This window comes from Lepidochelys kempii, chromosome 7, assembly GCF_965140285.1.
Source record: "Lepidochelys kempii isolate rLepKem1 chromosome 7, rLepKem1.hap1, whole genome shotgun sequence".
NCBI classification, from domain to species: Eukaryota; Metazoa; Chordata; order Testudines; family Cheloniidae; genus Lepidochelys; species Lepidochelys kempii.
In genome coordinates this window covers 64,477-85,737 of record NC_136386.1, presented here as the reverse complement: position 1 = coordinate 85,737, position 21,261 = coordinate 64,477, and the positions used below count along the sequence as shown (strand labels likewise).

Sequence of the window (21,261 nt, the reverse complement as noted above, 5' to 3'; positions counted from 1 at the left end):
AAACGGCAACACTCTTCCAAGATCTCACTTTCATAGCTTGTATCACTTTGAATAAGCCTGTTATAAGACAAGGCTCCACTGGTCTATAGCTAGTCTACACAAAAACGTTTCCCTCACTGTCACTGTAGCGAGGTGATGACTCACAAGTGTGGCACCTCCTGCTGGAATTAGCTCTTCCAGACCCAAGCACCCTCTGTAGGCTGGTGTCTCGCCTGCTGCTTGCCCCCCGTGTCCCTCCCGGACTCCGCTGCCCTTTACCCAAGGGTTCCGCCCCAGCAATACCCTCACACTCTGGGTCTCCCCTCCCAGGGGAACCCCCAACCCTCTAAACCTACCTTGCCTAAGTGGCTACTGCCAGTCATCATCTAGCTCCCACTCATGGGGGCAGACTGCAGTCTGTCATGGCACTCATCATTAGCAATGGGTTAGGACCAGCTGCCTCTGCCTAGTCCCAGGCTGCACCTCTGCAGCCCCAGTACCTTTGTAGGCCTTCACCAAGACTTGCAACCTGGGGAGTTACCAGGCTGGAGCTCCCAGCTCCTCTTGCCCTTTTCCCAATCCTGCTCCACTCCAGGTACCCTGCTCAGTTCCCAGGCAGTCAGGTCCTTCTCTCTCTACAGCTAGAGGGAGAGATTCTTTTCAAGCTCCTGGCTCACAGCCCTTTTATAGGGCCAGCTGTGGCCTGACTGGGGCGTGGCCCCAGCTGTTTCCCCAATCAGCCTAGCCTTTTCTCTCAGCCCCAGGCCTCTTCAAGGGCTGGCTTTTAACCCCTTCTGAGCTGGAACGGGGTGACTGTCCCGCTACAGTCACCTCATTCCCCATTTATGTTTCATCCACCTGTTGCCTTTTGTCTTAAGACTGTAAACAGGTTGGAACAGGAATTGTTTTACTGTATGCTTTATCAGGGCATAACTCAATTGGTACCTGACCTAGCTGGGGGCCATAGGAATTACTTCAAACACAAGAAAGAAAGTCAAACATAGATGAACAGCATGTAAAAATTAGGGGCTACAAATCCTAATGGAAATAGTTATTCTAACACTTACCTTAAAAGTGATCCACGAAGAGGGAAACATAAGTAATCCATGAAGAGGGAAAGCTATAGATTATTGTAGTTAACATTCATTTATTATTACAGTGCACCTTGCTAATTGTGCAATATTGTATTTACGAGAAATAATCCCTTCCTGACCCAATGATCAGATTATGGCGTGACACATGAGATTGAGTTACTCCCATCTTGGCATGTATTACTTCAAATGTTATCATAATATAACTTGGGCACCTAAAGTCAGGCATTTAAATCCATATCCATATTCAGATACCCTCATAAGCAGTCTGATTTTCAAAGGTACTGATCACTTGCAATACAACCTCTTAGAAATTGAGCCCACTTATTTCAGGTTATGCCAGCATGCCCTCTGAGCCTCCTAGTGAAGACACAGCATATGTTGGGAGAAAAAATGGAACTCTGCTGTTGTAGAAACACTACCTCCCGTCGAACTATGTTAGCTATACTGACAGATGCACTCTTCTGTCAGCATAGCTGAGTCTACACTGCGGATTTTGTTTGAATAATTATTAGGGCTGTCAAGCAATTAAAAAAAAATGAATCGCAATTAATCACACTGTTAAACAATAATAGAATACCATTTATTTAAATATTTTTGGATGTTTTCTACATTTTCAAATATACTGATTTCAATTACAACACAAAATACAAAGTGTACGGTGCTCAGTTTATATTTATTTTTGATTACTAGTATTTGCACTGTAAGAAACCAAAGAAATAGTATTTTTCAATTCACGTAATACAAGTACTGTAGTGCAATCTCTTTATCATGAAAAATGAACTTACAAATGTAGAATTATGTACAAAATAATCTGCATTCAAAAATAAAACAATGTAAAATTTTAGAGCTTGCAAGTCCACTCAGTTCTACTTCAGCCGATCTCTCAGACAAATAAGTTTGGTTATAATTTGCAGGAGATAATGCTGCCTGCTTCTTGTTTACAATGTCACCTGAAAGTGAGAACAGGTGTTCACATGGCACTGTTGTAGCCAGTGTCGCAAGATATTTACATGCCAGATGTACTAAAGATTCATATGTCCCTTCATGCTTCAACCACCATTCTAGAGGACATGCATCCAAGCTGATGACAGGTTCTGCTCAATAACTACCCAAATCAGTGCAGACCGACATGTTCATTTTCATCATCTGAGTCAGATGCCACCAGCAAAAGGTTGATTTTCTTTTTTGGTGGTTCAGGTTCTGTAGTTTCCACATCGGAGTGTTGCTCTTTTAAGACTTCTGAAAGCATGCTCCACACCTAGTCCTTCTCAGATTTTGGATGGCACTTCAGATTCTTAAACCATGGGTTGAATGATGTATCTATTTTTAGAAATCTCACATTGGTACCTTCTTTGCATTTTGACAAATCTGCAGTGAAAGTGTTCTTAAAATGAACCATGTGTGCTGGGTCATCATTCAAGATTGCTATAACAGGAAATATATGGCAGAATGCGAGTAAAACAGAAGAGGAGACATACCATTCTCCCCCAAGGAGTTCAGTCACAAATTTAATTAACGCATTATATTTTTAACAAGCATCATCAGCATGGAAGCACGTCATCTGGAATGGTGGCCGAAGAATGAAGGGCCATACAAATGTTTAGCATATCTGGCACATAAATACCTTGCAACGCCAGCTACAAAAATGCCATACAAACACCTGTTCTCATTTTCAGGTGACATTTTAAATAAGAAGCAGGCAGCATTATTGCCTGCAAATTGTAACCAAACTTGTTTGTCTGAGCAATTGGATGAAGTAGGATTGAGTGGCCTTGTAGGCGCTAAAGTTTTACATTGTTTTATTTTTGAATGCAGATTATTTTGTACATAATTCTACATTTGTAAGTTCATTTTTCATGATAAAGAGATTGCACTACAGTTCTTGTATTAGGTGAATTGAAAAAAATACTATTTCTGTGTCTTTTTATGGTGCAAATATTTGCAATAAAAATAAATATAAAGTTAGCACTGTATACTTTGTAGTCTGTGTTGTAATTGAAATCAATATATTTGAAAATATAGAAAACACCCAAAAATATTTAATAAATTTCAATTGGTATACTATGGTTTAACAATGCAATTAATCACGATTAATTTTTTTGAATTAACTGCGATTAATTGACAGCCCTAATAATTATGTCACTAGGTGTGTATTTTTTTCATACCTGACAGACATAACTATGCCAGAACAAAATTTTCAAGGTAGAACAAGCCCAGGTATCTAACTTTAAACTTCCAAGGGTGAAAATTGTGATCAGCATTCTCAATGAGGCCGACTGATATTGGTAAATTGTATGATTTTCTATTTCTTTTTTTGTAAATGCATCCACGTATACTATTTTTTTAAACCTAAACATTCAGCAGACATCTTTATTGAGCTTCTCCATCAATGCTGACATTTAGACGCTCTTGCAAGACATATGAAATTAATATTACTTTACATTTATGGAAATTAACTTTAATTTGCATTTGTGCTGCTCTTGAATCCACTGGAATTTTTTCAATCATCAGTGGCACTTACCAACCCACGAAATTTCACCAACAAACGCTAACAATATGTTACTCACTTTGCCCTCGAAATAATTAATATATTAAAATGCAAAGGTCACAATACAAATTCTTAAAAGCTCTCACTCTTCACTGATATGCAGCCAACCATCGAAATGTTCCCTATTATTACTGTTTATTATTTATATTACAGTAGTGTCTGAATGCCCCAAATGAGGGTTGGGGCCCCACTTTGCCGCATTTTGTACAAAAACATAAGTGATAGCCCCTGCCCCAAAGGGCTTAAGGTCTGAATATTTTACAATCTTATGGTGTAAATCTGAATATCGCATAACCAGTTTTCATCTATTTACGTCTTACCTTGTGCTTATTTTTCTTAATCTTTCACACAGGACCTTATCATAAACTTTTTAAAAAAACAGATACATTTTTCTTCACCTTCCTCTAAGCAACTGGCAGAAGATGAAAGATTCTGGACAAGTGGGGAATGTCTAGTGGATACATTAGGGAATGGTATAGAAAATGGTCATCTTTAATGTACAGTGTATGTATAGTGTTTAATGTACAGTAGTGTTTAACATACAATCTAATGTATAGTGTTTGGTAAGGACATATTAATTAAAGTCACTTATACTAAATTTGGCAGGGTAGCAAATACCAGTGAAGATAGAGAAATAATACAAAGGGACCCAAAGAGAACAGAAATAGGGGAAGGTAATAAAATCAGAGAAATGCAAACTAATACATCTTACAAAAAGTAATCAAACAAAAACTAACTGGGCAGGAGAAACCTAGAATATAGGAAGGCTGAAAGAGCCAGGTGGACAGCAAATTAAACAGGAGTTTGTCATTTTGTGATGCATACACAAAGGCATCACATCATGGAGCAAGGCAGACATAGTCTCTCTTCTATGCAGAGCTGTGCTGTGTATTCTTTCTAGAATACTCTTTTCAGTTCTGGTCATGCCAATATTTAAAAAAATTGAGAAAAACTGGAAAGTGTTCAGAGAACAGCAACTATGAGGAGGAAAGAAAAAGGTGGTAATTGGCTAGAGAGTTAGTTAATAGACATGAACTGACTACAGCTAAGGGCTAAATCTAGGCCCTAACTACTCAACAAATGCTTTGCAATTATAGCTATATACTGGCACAGCCCCCAACATAGACATCACTTATGCCAAGAGGAGATTTTTCGCTCAGCATAGTAACACCACCTCCCTGAGTGACATTAGTTATGCCAAGCATAGGTGCTGACTTTTATTTTTCCTGCTCCACTCTCACTCCGCCTCTTCCTGCCCCCACTCCATGCTCTTCCCCGAGGCCCTATGCCAGCTGCTGAATAGCAGCCCAGCTGAACAGCTGTGACTGGTGGGTGTTGACCACTCCCACTATTTTTTTCCATGGGTGCTTGAGCGTTGCAGCACCCACAGAGTTGGTCCTATGCTTGATTCTCTCCTCACTTGTAGCAGTGTAACGCAGGAGCAACCCCAATGAAATCAGTGGCGTTACACCGATATAAAATTAATGAAACACAGGTGGATCACCAGCCTGGGAAGCAGTCTGATGAGTGGCACTATGGTTCACCAGCAGATATAAACCCAATCTGACTAGCCAGAGAAGGCACGTCAGACTGGCAGTGCCAGCAGGAATTTGAAACACACTTCTTGAATTGAAGAGGGTAATAAGCAGGGGTGAATCTAGCCGGCACAACTATACTGTAGTACTGTAGTGTAAATAAGACCTGCATTAACCATGTTTTTGGGCAGTTAATTTCCCTTGTTTCTTGAGGAAGAAGTGTTAGTGAGGGTGCATGATTGGAGGGCCCCTATGAGAGGGGAATGATCTGTCACTTTAGATACCAGCTCTGCCCTCCTCCTGGCCCCACCATGCTTCCTGTAGGGCTGGAAGAGCCATGGGAAGAAAGGAAGATGGTAACCAATGGGCTGTGAGGAGCACCTCTACTAGTTGGAGGCAGCAAGATGAATAGGGAACCCAGACTTTGTATCCACTTCAGGGAGCTAGTGCAAAGGAAGGGGCTCTGCAGTACAGGAGAACTGTTGATGTGTGGAATGGCCCATTCACCTCAGTCGGGTGTGCTCAGATGAATTAGGATGCTCCAAAGAGATGAATAGTCTAATACAATAGCTCTGGGTGGTGTGAAATGACCCACTCATCTCAATGGGAGTTCCCCTCTACTTCAGTTTCAGTTGTGGAATACCATTGTTCAAGGTAATCTCACTATGCATGTCCGTTTTAGAGCAACTGGGATATTAAATGGCAGGTTTCAGAGTAGCAGCCGTGTTAGTCTGTATTTGCAAAAAGAAAAGGAGTACTTGTGGCACTTTAGAGACTAACAAATTTATTTGAGCATAAGCTTTCGTGAGCTACAGCTCACTTCATCGGATGCATTCGATTTTCCACTGAATGCATCCAATGAAGTGAGCTGTAGCTCACGAAAGCTTATGCTCAAATAAATTTGTTAGTCTCTAAAGTGCCACAAGTACTCCTTTTCTTTCATTTTTAAAGGTGATCTGTAAAGGGGCAATAACTGAGATTGTGCCTTTGCTTGATTTTCTTCTGATGTGTTGTTTTGGAGAGGGACGAGACATTTATATTGCCTCCTTTTATATTAAAAATCCAGGTCTTGCCTAGCCTGGGGGATTTATGCTTTGTCTTTGTCTAGACTAGAGTTGATGGTCCTGTTATAATTTGAGCTAATAGATTGTAAATGCTAACTGTGTTGATTGGTTAGTCTCTAAGGTGCCACAAGTACTCCTTTTCTTTTTGTGTTGATAACTGAAGTTCTCCACAAATGTTTGTTCTGGGGCACAAAGTTTTGTGGTTTGCCTGAGGCTGAGCCAACATGTCCTGATACTTTGCAAGTCTAAAGAAAAGGAGTACTTGTGGCACCTTAGAGACTAACCAATTTATTAGAGCATAAGCTTTCGTGAGCTACAGCTCACTTCCTCAGATGCATCTGAGGAAGTGAGCTGTAGCTCACGAAAGCTTATGCTCTAATAAATTGGTTAGTCTCTAAGGTGCCACAAGTACTCCTTTTCTTTTTGCGAATACAGACTAACACGGCTGTTACTCTGAAACCTTTGCAAGTCTAGATTAGCATTTACAGTCACTTAACAAGGAATTGGCAATCAATTACAACAAGAGGACAAATGCCAGTCCAGACAAAGCCTATAATAAACAGGAGAACTAGTGAAATGATAACATCATTCACAAGACTCAAGAGACAAAAAATTGAGCAAAGGAAAGGGGAAGGGATTTTAAATCACATTTTGCAAAACTCTGTTTTGTCTGATTTTGTCAACACCTATTTAACTTCAGTGCCAAATGAGTATTTTGGATAAAGGATGCATGGGTGCAAGGGAGACAAATTTGCTCCCAGATTTTTACTATTGTGGGGGGCCAGGACAGTCATCCCCCGCTTCCTCCCCTAAATGGCACCCTGAGGACAGACACTTCCCCACCTACGCAGAGCAGCTTGGCACTGGCAGAAATGCAGGAAGGGAGTGGCAGTGACTCTGCATGTCCCTCCACCACCAAACTGTGCCCATGGTGGACTCCCCTCCCCCTCTCCTGACACTGCAGCATGCCCGCCCCCCCTCCAGCTAGGCTCCCGTTGCCTGAAACAGGACTCATCTAGTGCTGCCTGCAGTTGGAGCCTTTGCCCAGGAGATATAGGTAGGAGGCAGGGTGACCAAGGTGAGCAGGGTCTCACCGCTGCTGATCAGGCTGGGCTTCTGCAGAGCAGAGGGAACCCTGCGCTCCTCCCCTCGCCCAACACTAACCCTGGCTGGAGCAGCTTCCTGAGGCTGCTGGAGGAGGGGCTGCACCCCCCCACCCAGGGCTGAAGCAGGACTGGGTCAGCCTTTGCTACAGCAAGCCCAGGGGCTACAAAAGTTGAACAGCTCATAGGTGATTAACACAGCCATCTATTAGCTGATCGGTGGGGACTGGGCTGCTCAGGAACTACTGATCCCTGGCTGGGGCTGCAGCTCTGTAGCTGGTGGGTGCTAAGCACCCGCTAATTTTTTTCCCCTGGAGCAGCCATGGAGTCCAGCACCGATGATGCCGAGAGAAGCACTATTCTGTCTCCATAGCTGTGTCTACACTAGGGGATTTGCCAGCATAGCAATGTTACCAAGAGTGTTTTTTTCCCCACACCCCTGACTTACAAAGCAATGCCAGCAAAACTTTATAGGGCAGCCAGTGATGGATAAGAGCTGCAGGGAAAGCATGGGATAGACTTGAATCACCAAAAGGGGATGCAACAGTCATATGCCAATCTCAATCACGTTTGTATACCTGTACCTGTCCTCTCATTATTTGGTTATCTGTCATCTATTTAGGCTGTAAACTCTTTGGGACTGGGAACAGTTTATAATTAGGCAGCTAAAGCATCAAGTATGCTTTTGAGACACTATATAATTAGTAATAGAAGTGAGTCAATAAGTTACCAAAAATATTTTAATTGCACCCTCAAGCTGTACACACACCTTGAATGGATAATTGCAGGATCATTTTCCTGTAACCTTCATCCTTCCTTGGACATCCCATCCCTATTGTTTGTCACTTCCACTCATTGTACCGTATTTAAAATTTACATAAAAATCTTCATGGTAGACATTTTTATTTGTTTGATAAATTGCCCAGCAGAGTTTTGGGTATGGACAAATTGAAAAATCAATAAGGTAAGTAATAAGCTTGAATGAGGGAGAATTATATATGGAAACCAAAGGGTATAAACACAAATAATGAAAAGTTTAAAAAAAAAAAAATCAATCTGAACATGAGGAACAGTCTCAGAGTAAACTCTACAGGATTGCAGAATAAACTAGAAAAGATGATGGCAGAAGAATCTACCAAAATGAAGTTGTGGAACTCCCATTGCTTGAGACATTTAAACTCGACTGTACAAAGTGCTAGACAGAAAAAAAAATAATGCAAAAAGTAAACCTGCCCGGGGGGAAGGACTAAATGTTCAAATGTGTTTTCCATTTCTATGAATTATGGAGAAAGCAAGATTAGAAACTGTTAATACAGATTTTTAACTAGCACTAACTCCCAGTGTTTAGAGTACAAATGTAATTTTATTAACATAGGAAATTATGTTTCTCTCCATTGGAGACTAATTTCCTTTCAATAAAAGGTATAGCATGGGAAGAGTAACAGCAAACACAGTGCAGGTTAGTGCAGTGCTAAAGATTGAACTTCTTTTGATTTGTGTTTCCAGTCGCCGCTCTGCATCACACAATTCTAGAATCACATCCTGCATGGCTACGGCCTGACCCTTTACCTCAGCTGAAGAGCCAAGCACCATTCTTTCCACAGGTCTAGAATGAACTGCATGTTTAACATTTTGTACCTCAGCAGTCATTTGTCCTAAACTTTTTTCCAGGGTGCTAAGCTGCTGTTGTAAACTCCCCATGCAGGAACTGACTTGTTTAGAGTAGTTTAGATGTTCTTTCAAAGAAACTAAAAGAGGGTCTGTTTTTAATGATGCAGTCGTGCCTTCTTTAGCTAAGGAAACATCCTCTTTCATTTCCTGTGATGTCCCAGCCCCAGCTTCCAACATGTTCCTCAGGGTCACAATGAGGTCACTGAGATCCTTCTGTTGTATGTAGTGGTTTGACGCCTGTTCTTTGATAGCCTTCTGTAAGCTTATCGGTCCCTTCTGTGCTTCAAGAACTAAGGCTTTTAATTCTTGCAGCCTTACTCGGTTAATATAGGTGGAACCAAGGACACCGATAATAGCTCCCAGTACAGAACCAATAATGGACCAGTTCTTTGTTTTTTCTGCTCTTGTTCTCTCTTTTTCATGGCTTTCCCTCACAGCTGCAGAGAAGAGAGAGAACTTTTCCCGCTCAGATTCCTCTGCACTTACATAGGCAGTTCGGTACCTCTTCTCCTCCTGCAAAAAAACATGACATATTGAATAAGATGTGATGTGTAATTATAAAATCACATTGAAGTCTACATCTACGAATTAAATACTTGGTTTGGGGTATACATACCTTTTTCTCTATGCACGGAACTATAGTGGAATTTAATATACCTCAGCTGTGTCCCGGAATCATTTCTATCTCAGAAATGTCTTATTTTAGTGTCAGATTTCCTTAGTCAAATCTAGTTATCACAATCTGAGATGTAATTTCCAGTGAAAATTAAAGACTAAAAATGATGATCAAGAATTACACTTTAAGCTTTGCTGTGCAGAGATTTGTCACATATAGGTCTGTCCTTGGTATCTTCCTCTTCTCCCTTTACAATCTACCTGTGAGTCATCTTATGTGCTCCCATTACTTTAAATTACCATCTTTACACCAATGACTCACAAATCTACCTTTCCACTCTTGATGTCTGTCTCCATTCATCCATGCATCTCAGTCTGTTCCTCTGATGACACCTCCTGGATGTCTCAAGCAATCTGAAAATAATGCAGCCAAACCCACACTGCATTTTCCTCCAAAGTTCTCTCTACTTACCTTCATTCTGTCAACACTGACACCATCATCTTTTCCTGTCAAATATAGCGGACCCTGTGCGGGGGATTTGGGATCCATGCGCGGTACCTCGTTAACGCAGGGACCACATTATAGCGGGGACCATGTTAAAATGAATTGCAATTAAAGTAATTCAATTTGGGATCCATGGCCATGACTGCGTTATATGTGAATTCGTGCTATATAGAGGCACGTTCTAGCGAGGGTCCGGTGTAGTACCATAACCTGAGAGTCCTCTTCCAGTTCTTCATCTCTCACCCAAAACACCCAGGCTTGGTCTGTATCTTGACCAGAACATTTTTTGAGAGTCCATTCTCTTTTCTTTTTTCTACATTGCTAAAACTTGTCTAGGCCCGCATCTCCCAAATCTGGATTACCAAAATTGCCTCCTCTCTGGCCTTCCATGATACACTGTCTGACTCAAACTCACCCATCTACGTTGCCTGACCCAAACAAAACACAGCTAATTGATCTTTCTTGATCTTCACTGACTACAATCACTTAATCTCCCTTTGAATCACTCCACTGGCTTCCCCTCTTCCATTATATCAAGTTCCAATGTTTTCTCCTCACCAGCAAGCCCTTCACAGCTCTGTCCCTCAGTACTTAACCACTGCTGTTTTCTTACTGCTTTACCCTGTAGCCCACTTACAATCCTAGATTCAACCACCCATGCTTCTCAAACAAGAATCTGCAAACTTTCTTCTACTCTTCTACATTTTTATGGCTGACTTAGAACAACGCTTCCTCAGCTCTCGTCCCCCAACGCCCCTACTCTACTTGCGCTATATTGATGACATCTTCATCTGGACCCATGGAAAAGAAGCCCTTGAGGAATTCCACCATGATTTCAACAATTTCCATCCCACCATCAACCTCAGCCTGGTCCAATCCACACAAGAGATCCACTTCCTGGACACTACAGTGCTAATAAACGATGGTCACATAAACACTACCCTATACCGGAAACCTACTGACCGCTATTCCTATCTACATGCCTCCACCTTTCACCCTGACCACACCAGACCACACGATCCATTGTCTACAGCCAAGCTCTGCGATACAACCGCATTTGCTCCAACCCCTCAGACAGAGACAAACACCTACAAGATCTCTATCAAGCATTCTTACAACTACAATACACACCTGCGGAAGTGAAGAAACAGATTGATAGAGCCAGAAGAGTTCCCAGAAGTAACCTACTACAGGACAGGCCTAACAAAGAAAATAACAGAACGCCACTAGCCGTCACCTTCAGCCCCCAACTAAAACCCCTCCAACGCATTATTAAGGATCTACTACCTATCCTGAAGGATGACCCAACACTCTCACAAATCTTGGGAGACAGGCCAGTCCTTGCCTACAGACAGCCCCCCAACCTGAAGCAAATACTCACTAGCAACCACATACCACACAACAGAACCACTAACCCAGGAACCTATCCTTGCAACAAAGCCCGTTACCAACTGTGCCCACATATCTATTCAGGGGACACCATCACAGGGCCTAATAACATCAGCCACACTATCAGAGGCTCGTTCACCTGCACATCTACCAATGTGATATATGCCATCATGTGCCAGCAATGCCCCTCTGCCATGTACATTGGTCAAACTGGACAGTCTCTACGTAAAAGAATAAATGGACACAAATCAGATGTTAAGAATTATAACATTCATAAACCAGTCGGAGAACACTTCAATCTCTCTGGTCACGCGATTACAGACATGAAAGTTGCGATATTACAACAGAAAAACTTTAAAACCAGACTCCAGCGAGAGACTGTTGAATTGGAATTCATTTGCAAATTGGATACAATTAACTTAGGCTTGAATAGAGACTGGGAGTGGCTAAGTCATTATGCAAGGTAACCTATTTCCCCTTGTTTTTTCCTACCCCCGCCCCTGTTCCTCAGACGTTCTTGTTAAACCCTGGATTTGTGCTGGAAATGGCCCAACTTGATTATCATACATATTGTAAGGAGAGTGATCACTTTAGATAAGCTATTACCAGCAGGAGAGTGGGGTAGGGGGAGAGAAAACCTTTTGTAGTGGTAAACACCCATTTTTTCATGGTTTGTATGTATAAGAACATCTTCTGTATTTTCCACAGTATGCATCCGATGAAGTGTGCTGTAGCTCACGAAAGCTTATGCTCAAATAAATTGGTTAGCCTCTAAGGTGCCACAAATACTCCTTTTCTTTCTTCTACTCTGTTTCTTACACATAGATTCATAAATTTTAATCCCAGAAGGGACCATTATGATAATCTAGTCTGATACTCTGTATAGCACAGGCCAGAGAACTTCAACAAAATAATTCTTACAGCAGATCTTTTAGAAAAACATCCAATCTTGTTTTAAAAATTGTCCATGATGGAGAATCCATCATGATCCTTGGTAAATTGTTCCCTTAGTTAATTACTCTCACCATTAAAAATGTATGCCTTATTTCTAGTCTGAATTTGTCTAGCTTCAATTTCTAGCCACTGGATCGTGTTATAGCTTTCTCTGCTATATTGAAGAGCCCATTATTAAGTATTTGTTCCCTACGTAGGTTCTTATAGACAATCAGGTCACCCTTAACCTTCTCTTTGTTAAAATAAATAGATTAAGCTCCTTGAGTCTATCACTATAAGACATGTTTTCTAATCCTTTAATCTCTCTCATGACTCTTCTCTGAACCCTGTCCAATTTACCAACATCCTTCTTGAATTGTGGGCATCAGAACTGCACACAGTATTCCAGCAGTGGTCACACCAAAGCCACATACAGATGTAAAATAACCTCTCTATTCCTACTTTAGATTCCCCTGTTATGCTTCCCAGGATCACATTAGCTCTTTTGGCCACAGCTTTGCACTGGGAGCTCATGTTCAGTTTATTAGCCCACCATGAACCCCAAATCTTTTTCAGAGTCACAGCTTACCAGGATAGAGCCCTCCATCCTGTAAGTATGGCCTACATTCTTTGTTTCTAGAGGTATATATTTACATTTAGTCATACTAAAATGCATAATGTTTGCTTGTGCCCATTTTGCCAAGTGATCCAGATCATTCTCAATCAGTGAGCTGTCCTCTTCATTATTTGCCACTCCCCCAATTTTTATGTCATCTGCAAACTTTATCAGCAATGATTTTATGTTTTCTTCCAATTTATTGATAAAGATGTTAAATAGCGTAGGGCCAAGAACCAGTCCATGCAGGACCCCACTAGAAATAGACTCGCTCAGTGATGATTCCCTGTTTACAGTTACATTTTCAGATCTATCCGTTCACCAGTTTTTAATCCACTTAATGTGTGCCATGTTAATTTTATATCATTCCAGTCTTTATTCAAAAAGTCAAATGCCCCGAGAAGTCAAAGTATATTATGTCAACACTATTACCTTTATCAAACTTGTAATTTCATAATGTAAAACAAATATGAAGACAGCTTGACAGGATCTATTTTCCATAAATCCATGTTGATTTTCATTTATTAAATTATCCTCCTTTAGGTTCTTTATTAATTGAGTCCTATATCAGATGCTTCATTATCTTGCCGAGGATTGACATCATGCTGACAGGCCTATAATTACCCAGGTCATCCTATTTACCCTTTTTAAAAATTGTCACAACATTAGCTTTCTTCCAGTCATCTGAAACTTCCCCAGTGCACCAAGATTTATTGAAAATCAGCATTAATGGACCAGCGAGCTCCTCAGCAAGCTCTTCTAAAACTTTTGGATGCAAATTATCTGGAACTGCTGATTTAAAATTATCTAACTTTAGTAGCTTCTGTTTTACATCCTCCATAAATACTAGTGGAATAGAAGGAGTGTTATCACCAGATGACAAGATTGCATCATCTGCTTTTACCCAAATACAGAAAAGGAATATTTACTGAACACTTCTGCCTTTTCTGCATTATGATTGATAACTCTACCATTTTCATCTATTAATAGAACACTATCATTGTCAGGATTCCTTTTGTTCCCAATATAATTTAACAAACTCCTCTTTATTATCCTTAACTCTGCTGGCCATAGATTTCTCCTTGTGTCCCTTGGCTTCTCTTATCAATTTTCATACATACATCTCTCTCGAGACAGATAGACAGACACACAGCTCCCTTCACGTCCCCTCTAAACCAGGTTGGTTTTTTAACCAGCACAGCTTTCTTCCTCAGTTGTGGGATTGAGGCTTTTTGGGCATCTAGTAAGGTGTTCTTCGATGATGTCCAATAATCATTCAGATTTTTCTGATTAAATTCTTCCTCCCAGTTGATTTAGCTCATAACTGTTTTCAGCTTTGTGAAATTGTATATTACTGGTCTGGAATTTATTCTGCTTGCACATTATAAATGTGATCAGGATCACTTGTACCTAAATTACCATTAACTTCTAATTCTGTGATAAGTTCCTCTTTATCTATTAGGATAAGGTCTAATATAGTGTTCCCGTGTTGGCAGCAACACTTGTGGAGTTAGGAAATTGTCATCTATAATGTTTTGAAATTCCGAGGATGTTTTAGTACAGGCAGCATGAGACCTTCAGCATATGTCACTCAAATTGAAGTGAATGGAAAGCCCTCCCTAAACACACCCATAAGATTACTACCCTCTCCTTCATATTTCTTTTCAAAACCCATTTCTGCTATGTGGCCTACAAGTCATCCAACATTTAATGACTAGGCTAAAGGTCTACATTTATGCTATAAAAAAGTTCATGCAATAAAAAAGTTATAACATTTTAAATGCATATACACATTTGGAATATTTGATTATCTCCTTCTTCCCCAGCCTACATATATCACTAGTCTTCCTAGGCTGTGAGCTCCATGTCAGCCTTTGTATTTGTACAACATCTAGCACTGAAAAGCCCTAATCCTAACTGCGGCTTCTGGGTACTACAATAATGTGATCTGTAAATGAAATACAAAAAAATTCCTTATGTTAAAAGGGAAAGGATAAAGTTTCAGAGTCAAGCAATCAGAAGTTAAACACCAGAACCTTAATTTGGCCCCATAAAGAGGCACACACCTCTTGAGCACCTCATATTGTCTCAGTGGTATACCACAGTCCATTTCTCATCCTTGGAACCCCTTGTAGGCTGCCAGCTAAACTGAGCAGTTCTTCAGTGGCCAGGCCCTCTGGCAAGTCACAAAAGCCAAATGAACTCCTTCTGGAGTATTAAAGAGTTCAATAATTAAACAATCTATTTGCCCTCACTGAGGTCTTCAGCCCCAGCTCTGAGCCCTTTAAAATCAGCCCTTTGTTCAGACTCTCAAATAAGGCTTGTCCCCTTCTTAAGGTTTACACCGGGGCCAGTAGGGGAACCTAGGCCTGTCTACTACTCCAGGTTCCAAACCAGGGACCAGCTGACACATACTACTTGATTCAATTTGTTGCTGCTTCTTCCCTGGGCCTCTTCCTACCTGGTCCTTTTAGCTTCACCCTTATCTCAGGATTAAGGTTCTTACATCCTCTCTCTCTCTTTGCAAACGCAGATCTTCAAAATGCAGTCAGAAAGCAAAACTCTGGCTTTCCCTCAAGTTCCTTTGGCCAGAGAAGAGCACCATTCCTTGCCCTTCTGGTGTCAGCCTGGAACAGAACTGCTAAGGCCCTGCAACTCCTTTTATCTGAACCTGCTGAGCGACTGGCTGTTGCTAGCCCTTCTAGCCCTTGAAGGACCAGTTCTCTCGAGCTTTCAAGACAGCTGCTCCAGTGAATTCTCTCTAAGCAGGCCTGGAGGACTCAACTTTGCTGCTTTTTTCCTTCAACCTCACTGCTTCCTGGGGGTGTAGCAGAGCAGTAGTGCCTCCAGTAGGGGCCACAAAGACCTGGTACACCCTGACACAGGCCCCCTAGTATAAGATTCTCTACCAGAGCTCTACCTCATTCTGTGCCCAGGAAGGACACAGGTCAGCAAATGAAGGAAAGTGTTTAATATTTCTTTTTAAATTCAATACTTTCTCTGCTGAATACAAAATTATTAATTTACTCACAGACCTTTCTCTGTTATCACCATATATCTGAACATGAGAAATATAGAGTTTTTTTTCACATCTTTGTGAGATAGGGAGGTATTATTAGCACCATGCAACAAAAAGGGAATTTAGGCAAAAAAGGATTAAGGCCAAATTTGCATGGACACTCAGTAAATGGATGCACAACTTGAAAATAATAATAGTACCTAGCTCTTATATAGTGCTTTTCATCCATGGGTCTCAAAGAGCTTTATAAAAGAAAGGAAGTATCATTATACCATTTTACAGACAGGGAAACTGAGTTGGAGAGGTGAACTGACTTGTCCAGCAGGCCAATGGCAGAGCTGGGAGTGGAATCCAGGTCTCCTAAATCCCAGTCCAGTATTCTATCCGCTAGGACACACTGCCATATTTGACGCAATTTGGACCAATTTTTCAGAAGTGATGGGCATCCATGGCACCCAGTAAGTTCAGCTGCATTTGTGAATGCTCAACAATTCTAAAAACAAGGCTGACAGTTTGAAGCTAGGCACCCAATCATTGATACATCTAAAATTAGTGGATACTTATGCAATTTTGGCCTTTAATCTTTCTATGAGGCATTTTCCAGATAATACTATAAACTAGTGGATTAGATTTAAATCTGGAAGTCAGGGGACTGGTTCCAGCACCAACTTGCTATGAAACCTTGGATGACTCACTTGCTCTTCTGGAGCATGCGTTTCACTATCTGTAAAACAGAGATAACAACAACAACAACAACAACAACTGCAAACATTCAGGTCTAAGTGACTTGCCTAGCATGTCACAGGAAGTCTGCAGCAGATCCAGGCATACTGACGTGCAATTAACTGCCTTAGATACAATATCATTCTTTCTTCTTACAGTCCCCTTCCTTATTCACTACACACCTTCCAACTTTGGCAACAAATGAGGCAGGGGACCTACAGACAACAGCTACAGACTCATTCAATACACTACCCTGAATCATTCACTGAGCACTGTCCACTCTGAGCATGAAATGAAGAAGTGGACCTGTGAAAAAATTGTATGTGATCACCAAATCATAGGGTTAGAAGGGACTGCAAATGCATCTGGTCTAACCCCCTGCCAAGATGCAGGATCACATAATTAAAATCTTAATCATAATGCACATGCACATGGGGGAAGAAGTAACCTTGACTATAATATTTCCTAACTTTTGAGTGCCTGGCTTTTCAACCTTAAGATTCTTTTAAGATTGCATGTGAGGTATGGTACCACACACTGAACGAAGATTCTCCAAGCACCATCCATGATGTGCACTGAATAAAGCAAGAGTCCTGTGAAAAAATAGTATGTGATCATATAACTAAAGACTGTATCATTGTGCATATGCACAAGGGGGCAAATATAGGCTGGCAAAGACAACCTTAAATATAGCATTTCCTAATATTTCAGTGACTTTGCAACCTAAATAACTTTTAAATCATTGCTTTTGTATATATTTTTATATAAACACACAGGATTATTAAAATCCTTCCAAGTCTAAATAAAGCTCTAATACCTATCCTAAAGTCTCAAAAGAAATAAACTCCAAATAAAAAGTTACTAATTTAACCAGATTTCATCTTGAAACTCGACCATACTATGCATTTCTGATGCTTCAGCTTTTACAACTGTCTCCTAGATTCCCTCCATTCCACTGAAACAGTCCCCAGTAAAGTAATTGTAATGACTGCCTGTGACCCAAGAACTTCTTAATGCCAACTGAGAAGGAGGTGCAGAGGGGTTACAGGCCTCACATGGGTCTGGTGTATACATTTTAGTTCACCAGAGAGTATCATGTGAGGTCTGTGTCACTCTGGTCATCAAAATCATTGTGAAATGTATATATAAATACTATGTAAGGAGTTATGTATACATACTGAAAATATGTTCTTTAAAAGTCTGTAGGTACAGGTCACCACCAAAGGTGAAAAGTGGTTTTCTGTCAGATGTTTATTCATCTATCTGTTCACAAGTAAACTGAGTATTGCCTCAATCACAATGGGCTTCTTACCACCAGTCTGAGCTGAATGCTGATGAAGGATTGTGAGGCCTTCGGAGAAAAAAAAAATCTAAAAGGAAGAGAAAAGCAACGGGGGGTGGTGGGGAGAACCCTATTTGGTGGGCACACTTCAAAAGTTTTCTTAACTATATTTGGGGGCAGAGAAGACTCCCAAGCACCCTTCACTGAGAAAGTATAAAAATAGCAGTTTTGCTTCATGAATAAGGGGTCTCCGCTAGTCTAGGCTGAAAACACTGAAGAGAACTTTGGGTGAGATAAAACTCCTTTAGACAGGAGGTTAACCTCCATATACTCTGCTTCTTTCTGCAGACCTGAAGAAGAGCTCTGCATAGCTCAAAAACTTGTAACTTCCATCAACAGAAGTTGGTCCAGTAAGAGATATTAGCTTCCCTACTTTCTCTCTCATATATTGCATACCCATACAGCTACAACAAAACTGCAAACAGGAAGTTAACCTTTTAAATTTAGTCTCTAGAAAGTGTTAAGATTTCGTCTCATATATAGCCATTTGTTCCCAATATTCTTACTCACTATTACTAGAATCTTGGACAATAAACTTATTCTTTATTCATTATAAACATATCTAAGTTCTGTGGTGTTACCACAAGGTGGCGGTCCAGAGCTGAATCTTACAAGCTGGTGTGTTTTGTTCCTTTAAGAACATTGGGCCTCGTAATATTGTAAGTATTCCATGGTTAAGAGGTTGGGTGCTGCAGGGAATTCTCCAAGGACTCACAGGTGTGTGCCTATTGCTATCTATACAGAGAAAGTGAGGCTTGCAAAGGTCTGGAAAGTAGTGCTTGTGTTGCCAGAAGCTGGTGCACTGAGGGAGCTGATTCACAGCAGGCACAGACACAACTGCCTCATGCTAAGGGCAGGTGGTGATGGGGTACCTCAGAAACCTGGGTATCCCTGAGGAGCATCACACCACCTGCTCAATACAACCAAAGATCTCTCTTCTCTAATTATTCTCCTTGACTCCTTTCCACATAGTGAATCTCCCCTTTCTCACTGAAGCCTCTGTCTTCTGTGAGCTTCTGTGACTCTGTCCTCTCTTGGTTCTCTTCTCCAATGCAGCTGACTGCTTTTTTTCCAATGGTGGTTTCAGTGCATCCTCATCCTCTTCCCTCCCTTCTCTAGGCATCACTAGATTCCTCTCTTGGGTCTGTTCTTGGTCTCCTCATTTTCTTTCCCTGTACTTCTCCCTGATCATCATGCAAAGTATGGATGGTCTAAACTCAGCACGAAGACTTGGGAGCACTGGAGCTGCCAAGCTCATTTCTTCACTTTGTCCATGATCCTTCTCTTGGAGTGCAAGAGTGAGAGCATGTGTACAGAACTGTTAATACATCCCTGTCACAGGGTTCAAGATGCAATCCAGACCAGTGAGGGTTTGTATCACTTCTCACCCTATAACCCTGAGTGCCTCACAATCCTTTGCTATTATAGCTCTCTGCCTGGGATGCTCACAATAAGCAATAAGTATGCAGCTTACACCATGAGTATCTGTGTGCTATGCAGCCAGTCCTGGTTCACCAACTGTAACCCACAACCCCACTTTGGCTTCAACCAGCCTTGGTTACAACCAGCAAGGTGACCCCAACACACTTCCAGTCCTGACGTTCCACAAAACTATGTGCCTTGAAGTGTCCAGCCCTCTCTTGGGCACTTCAGAGGAAATAATAAGGTGTGTTGGTCCTTTAAAGAAACAAAACACAGGGGACTGGACTAGATGACCTCTCGAGGTCCCTTCCAGTCCTATGATTCTATGACAAGCATATTATAACTTATTAACTTAACTGTGGTAAATACACCCTTCCCTTCAAACACAGCATTGAGCTGGTTTATAATAGAATAAAAATAAAACAAATTTATTAACAAAATATACATAGGATTAAGTGAGTTCAAGTATAAGGAATGAAGATAAAAAAAAGTTACAAGTAAAAACAGAATATGCTTTCTAGTGACTAAGACTTAAACTACAGTTTTTGTTCAAAGTAGATTTCTTACCAATTTTTTTTCCCCCCTGCCATCGATGACTCTCTCTCAGGCAGAACCTTCCACAGAAGCACAAAGGACTGGTTTTCCTTGTCTTTCTAGGAAAGATCTTTGCCTATGCAGGTGTCTCACCTATATGCAGTTTCCAGAGACTTCAAACCCCGCGCCCCCCCAGCTGAAGGGCCCATCTTTCTCAGCTTGCAAGAGTTCTGCTCCCTTATGTGTGCCTAGTGACGGATGCCAAAGACGGCTTCTGTCCTTGCTTATATCTTCCAAAGTTAATTGACCTTGTTTCAAGAAGCAGGATGACCTCATGTTGTTCTTCCCTTCCTGTGGGCTTCCCATCCCCTTGCTGATAACTATGTAAACAGGTCTTCCATTGTTTTTGGTCACACCTTGCTTAATCTCATTGGAGACAGGGAGATAGGTGCTTCCCTCCTATATGGGAGGGAACCATTTCCTTCTTGGCTTGGTCACAGACTGTAAAGCATAATATTAATGGGTATCCATAGCACCTTATGTAGTGTTAATGCAGACAATTCACAACATCAATCACCAGTGTGTCATTAGGTTCCAGAAAAGACCTTACTTGATACACTTTTATAATACAGTAATATTGTATACAAGCAATTGATTCAATTGCCTTTCACTTAGGGTTCAGCCCCCATGTCTTTACAGACCAGTAAACCTTTGCAATGTATTCTTTTAAAAGTAAAACTCAGTCCAAGCTACTTTCTCTCGCTGCGGTTTAGATGCCATGCTGTCTCCTTCCCCACTTGTTAGCTTGATATCTTTGTTTACCAAATTTGTAATTAGACCTTCATTGTCTCTGCCTGATGACTGGGCTGGACAGAGAAGCAAATACATATTTCCTTTGTCTAAGGGAGCCTGTGCTTATGCATTGCTCACCAAACACATTTTAAGAATATAATTCTAGCACATATTTATAATTGTTTGTACATCCCTGTGCATGCACCATACAAGAATATTAATGAATGAGTTATTAATTTTCCAGTGATATATTTTACATGACAACTTTTAGATACATATTATAAGTACAGTGAGTTGGGGTACATTGAATTGGTCACTCCTTACCTGATACCAGTGAGTTCCTTTTCCTTTGGCACTGGGATGCTCTTAGGGTTGTA

General features: G+C 41.0%; 1 protein-coding gene across 3 annotated transcripts in view; it reads right to left on the bottom strand.

The window, feature by feature from the left end:
* Window positions 1–7,292: 7,292 nt before the first annotated feature.
* The window catches only part of CCDC51 (coiled-coil domain containing 51), a 34,824-nt gene continuing 20,855 nt past the window's right edge, over window positions 7,293–21,261 (bottom strand). The window contains exon 3 of one of the 3 annotated variants that reach the window (XM_073350768.2): window positions 7,293–9,507. In XM_073350768.2, coding sequence (XP_073206869.1) covers window positions 8,725–9,507 — 783 coding nt within the window. In that variant the 3' untranslated portion in view covers window positions 7,293–8,724. The remainder of the gene's footprint in view (window positions 9,508–21,261) is intronic. The other 2 variants (XM_073350766.1, XM_073350767.2) reach the window with 2 other exon arrangements.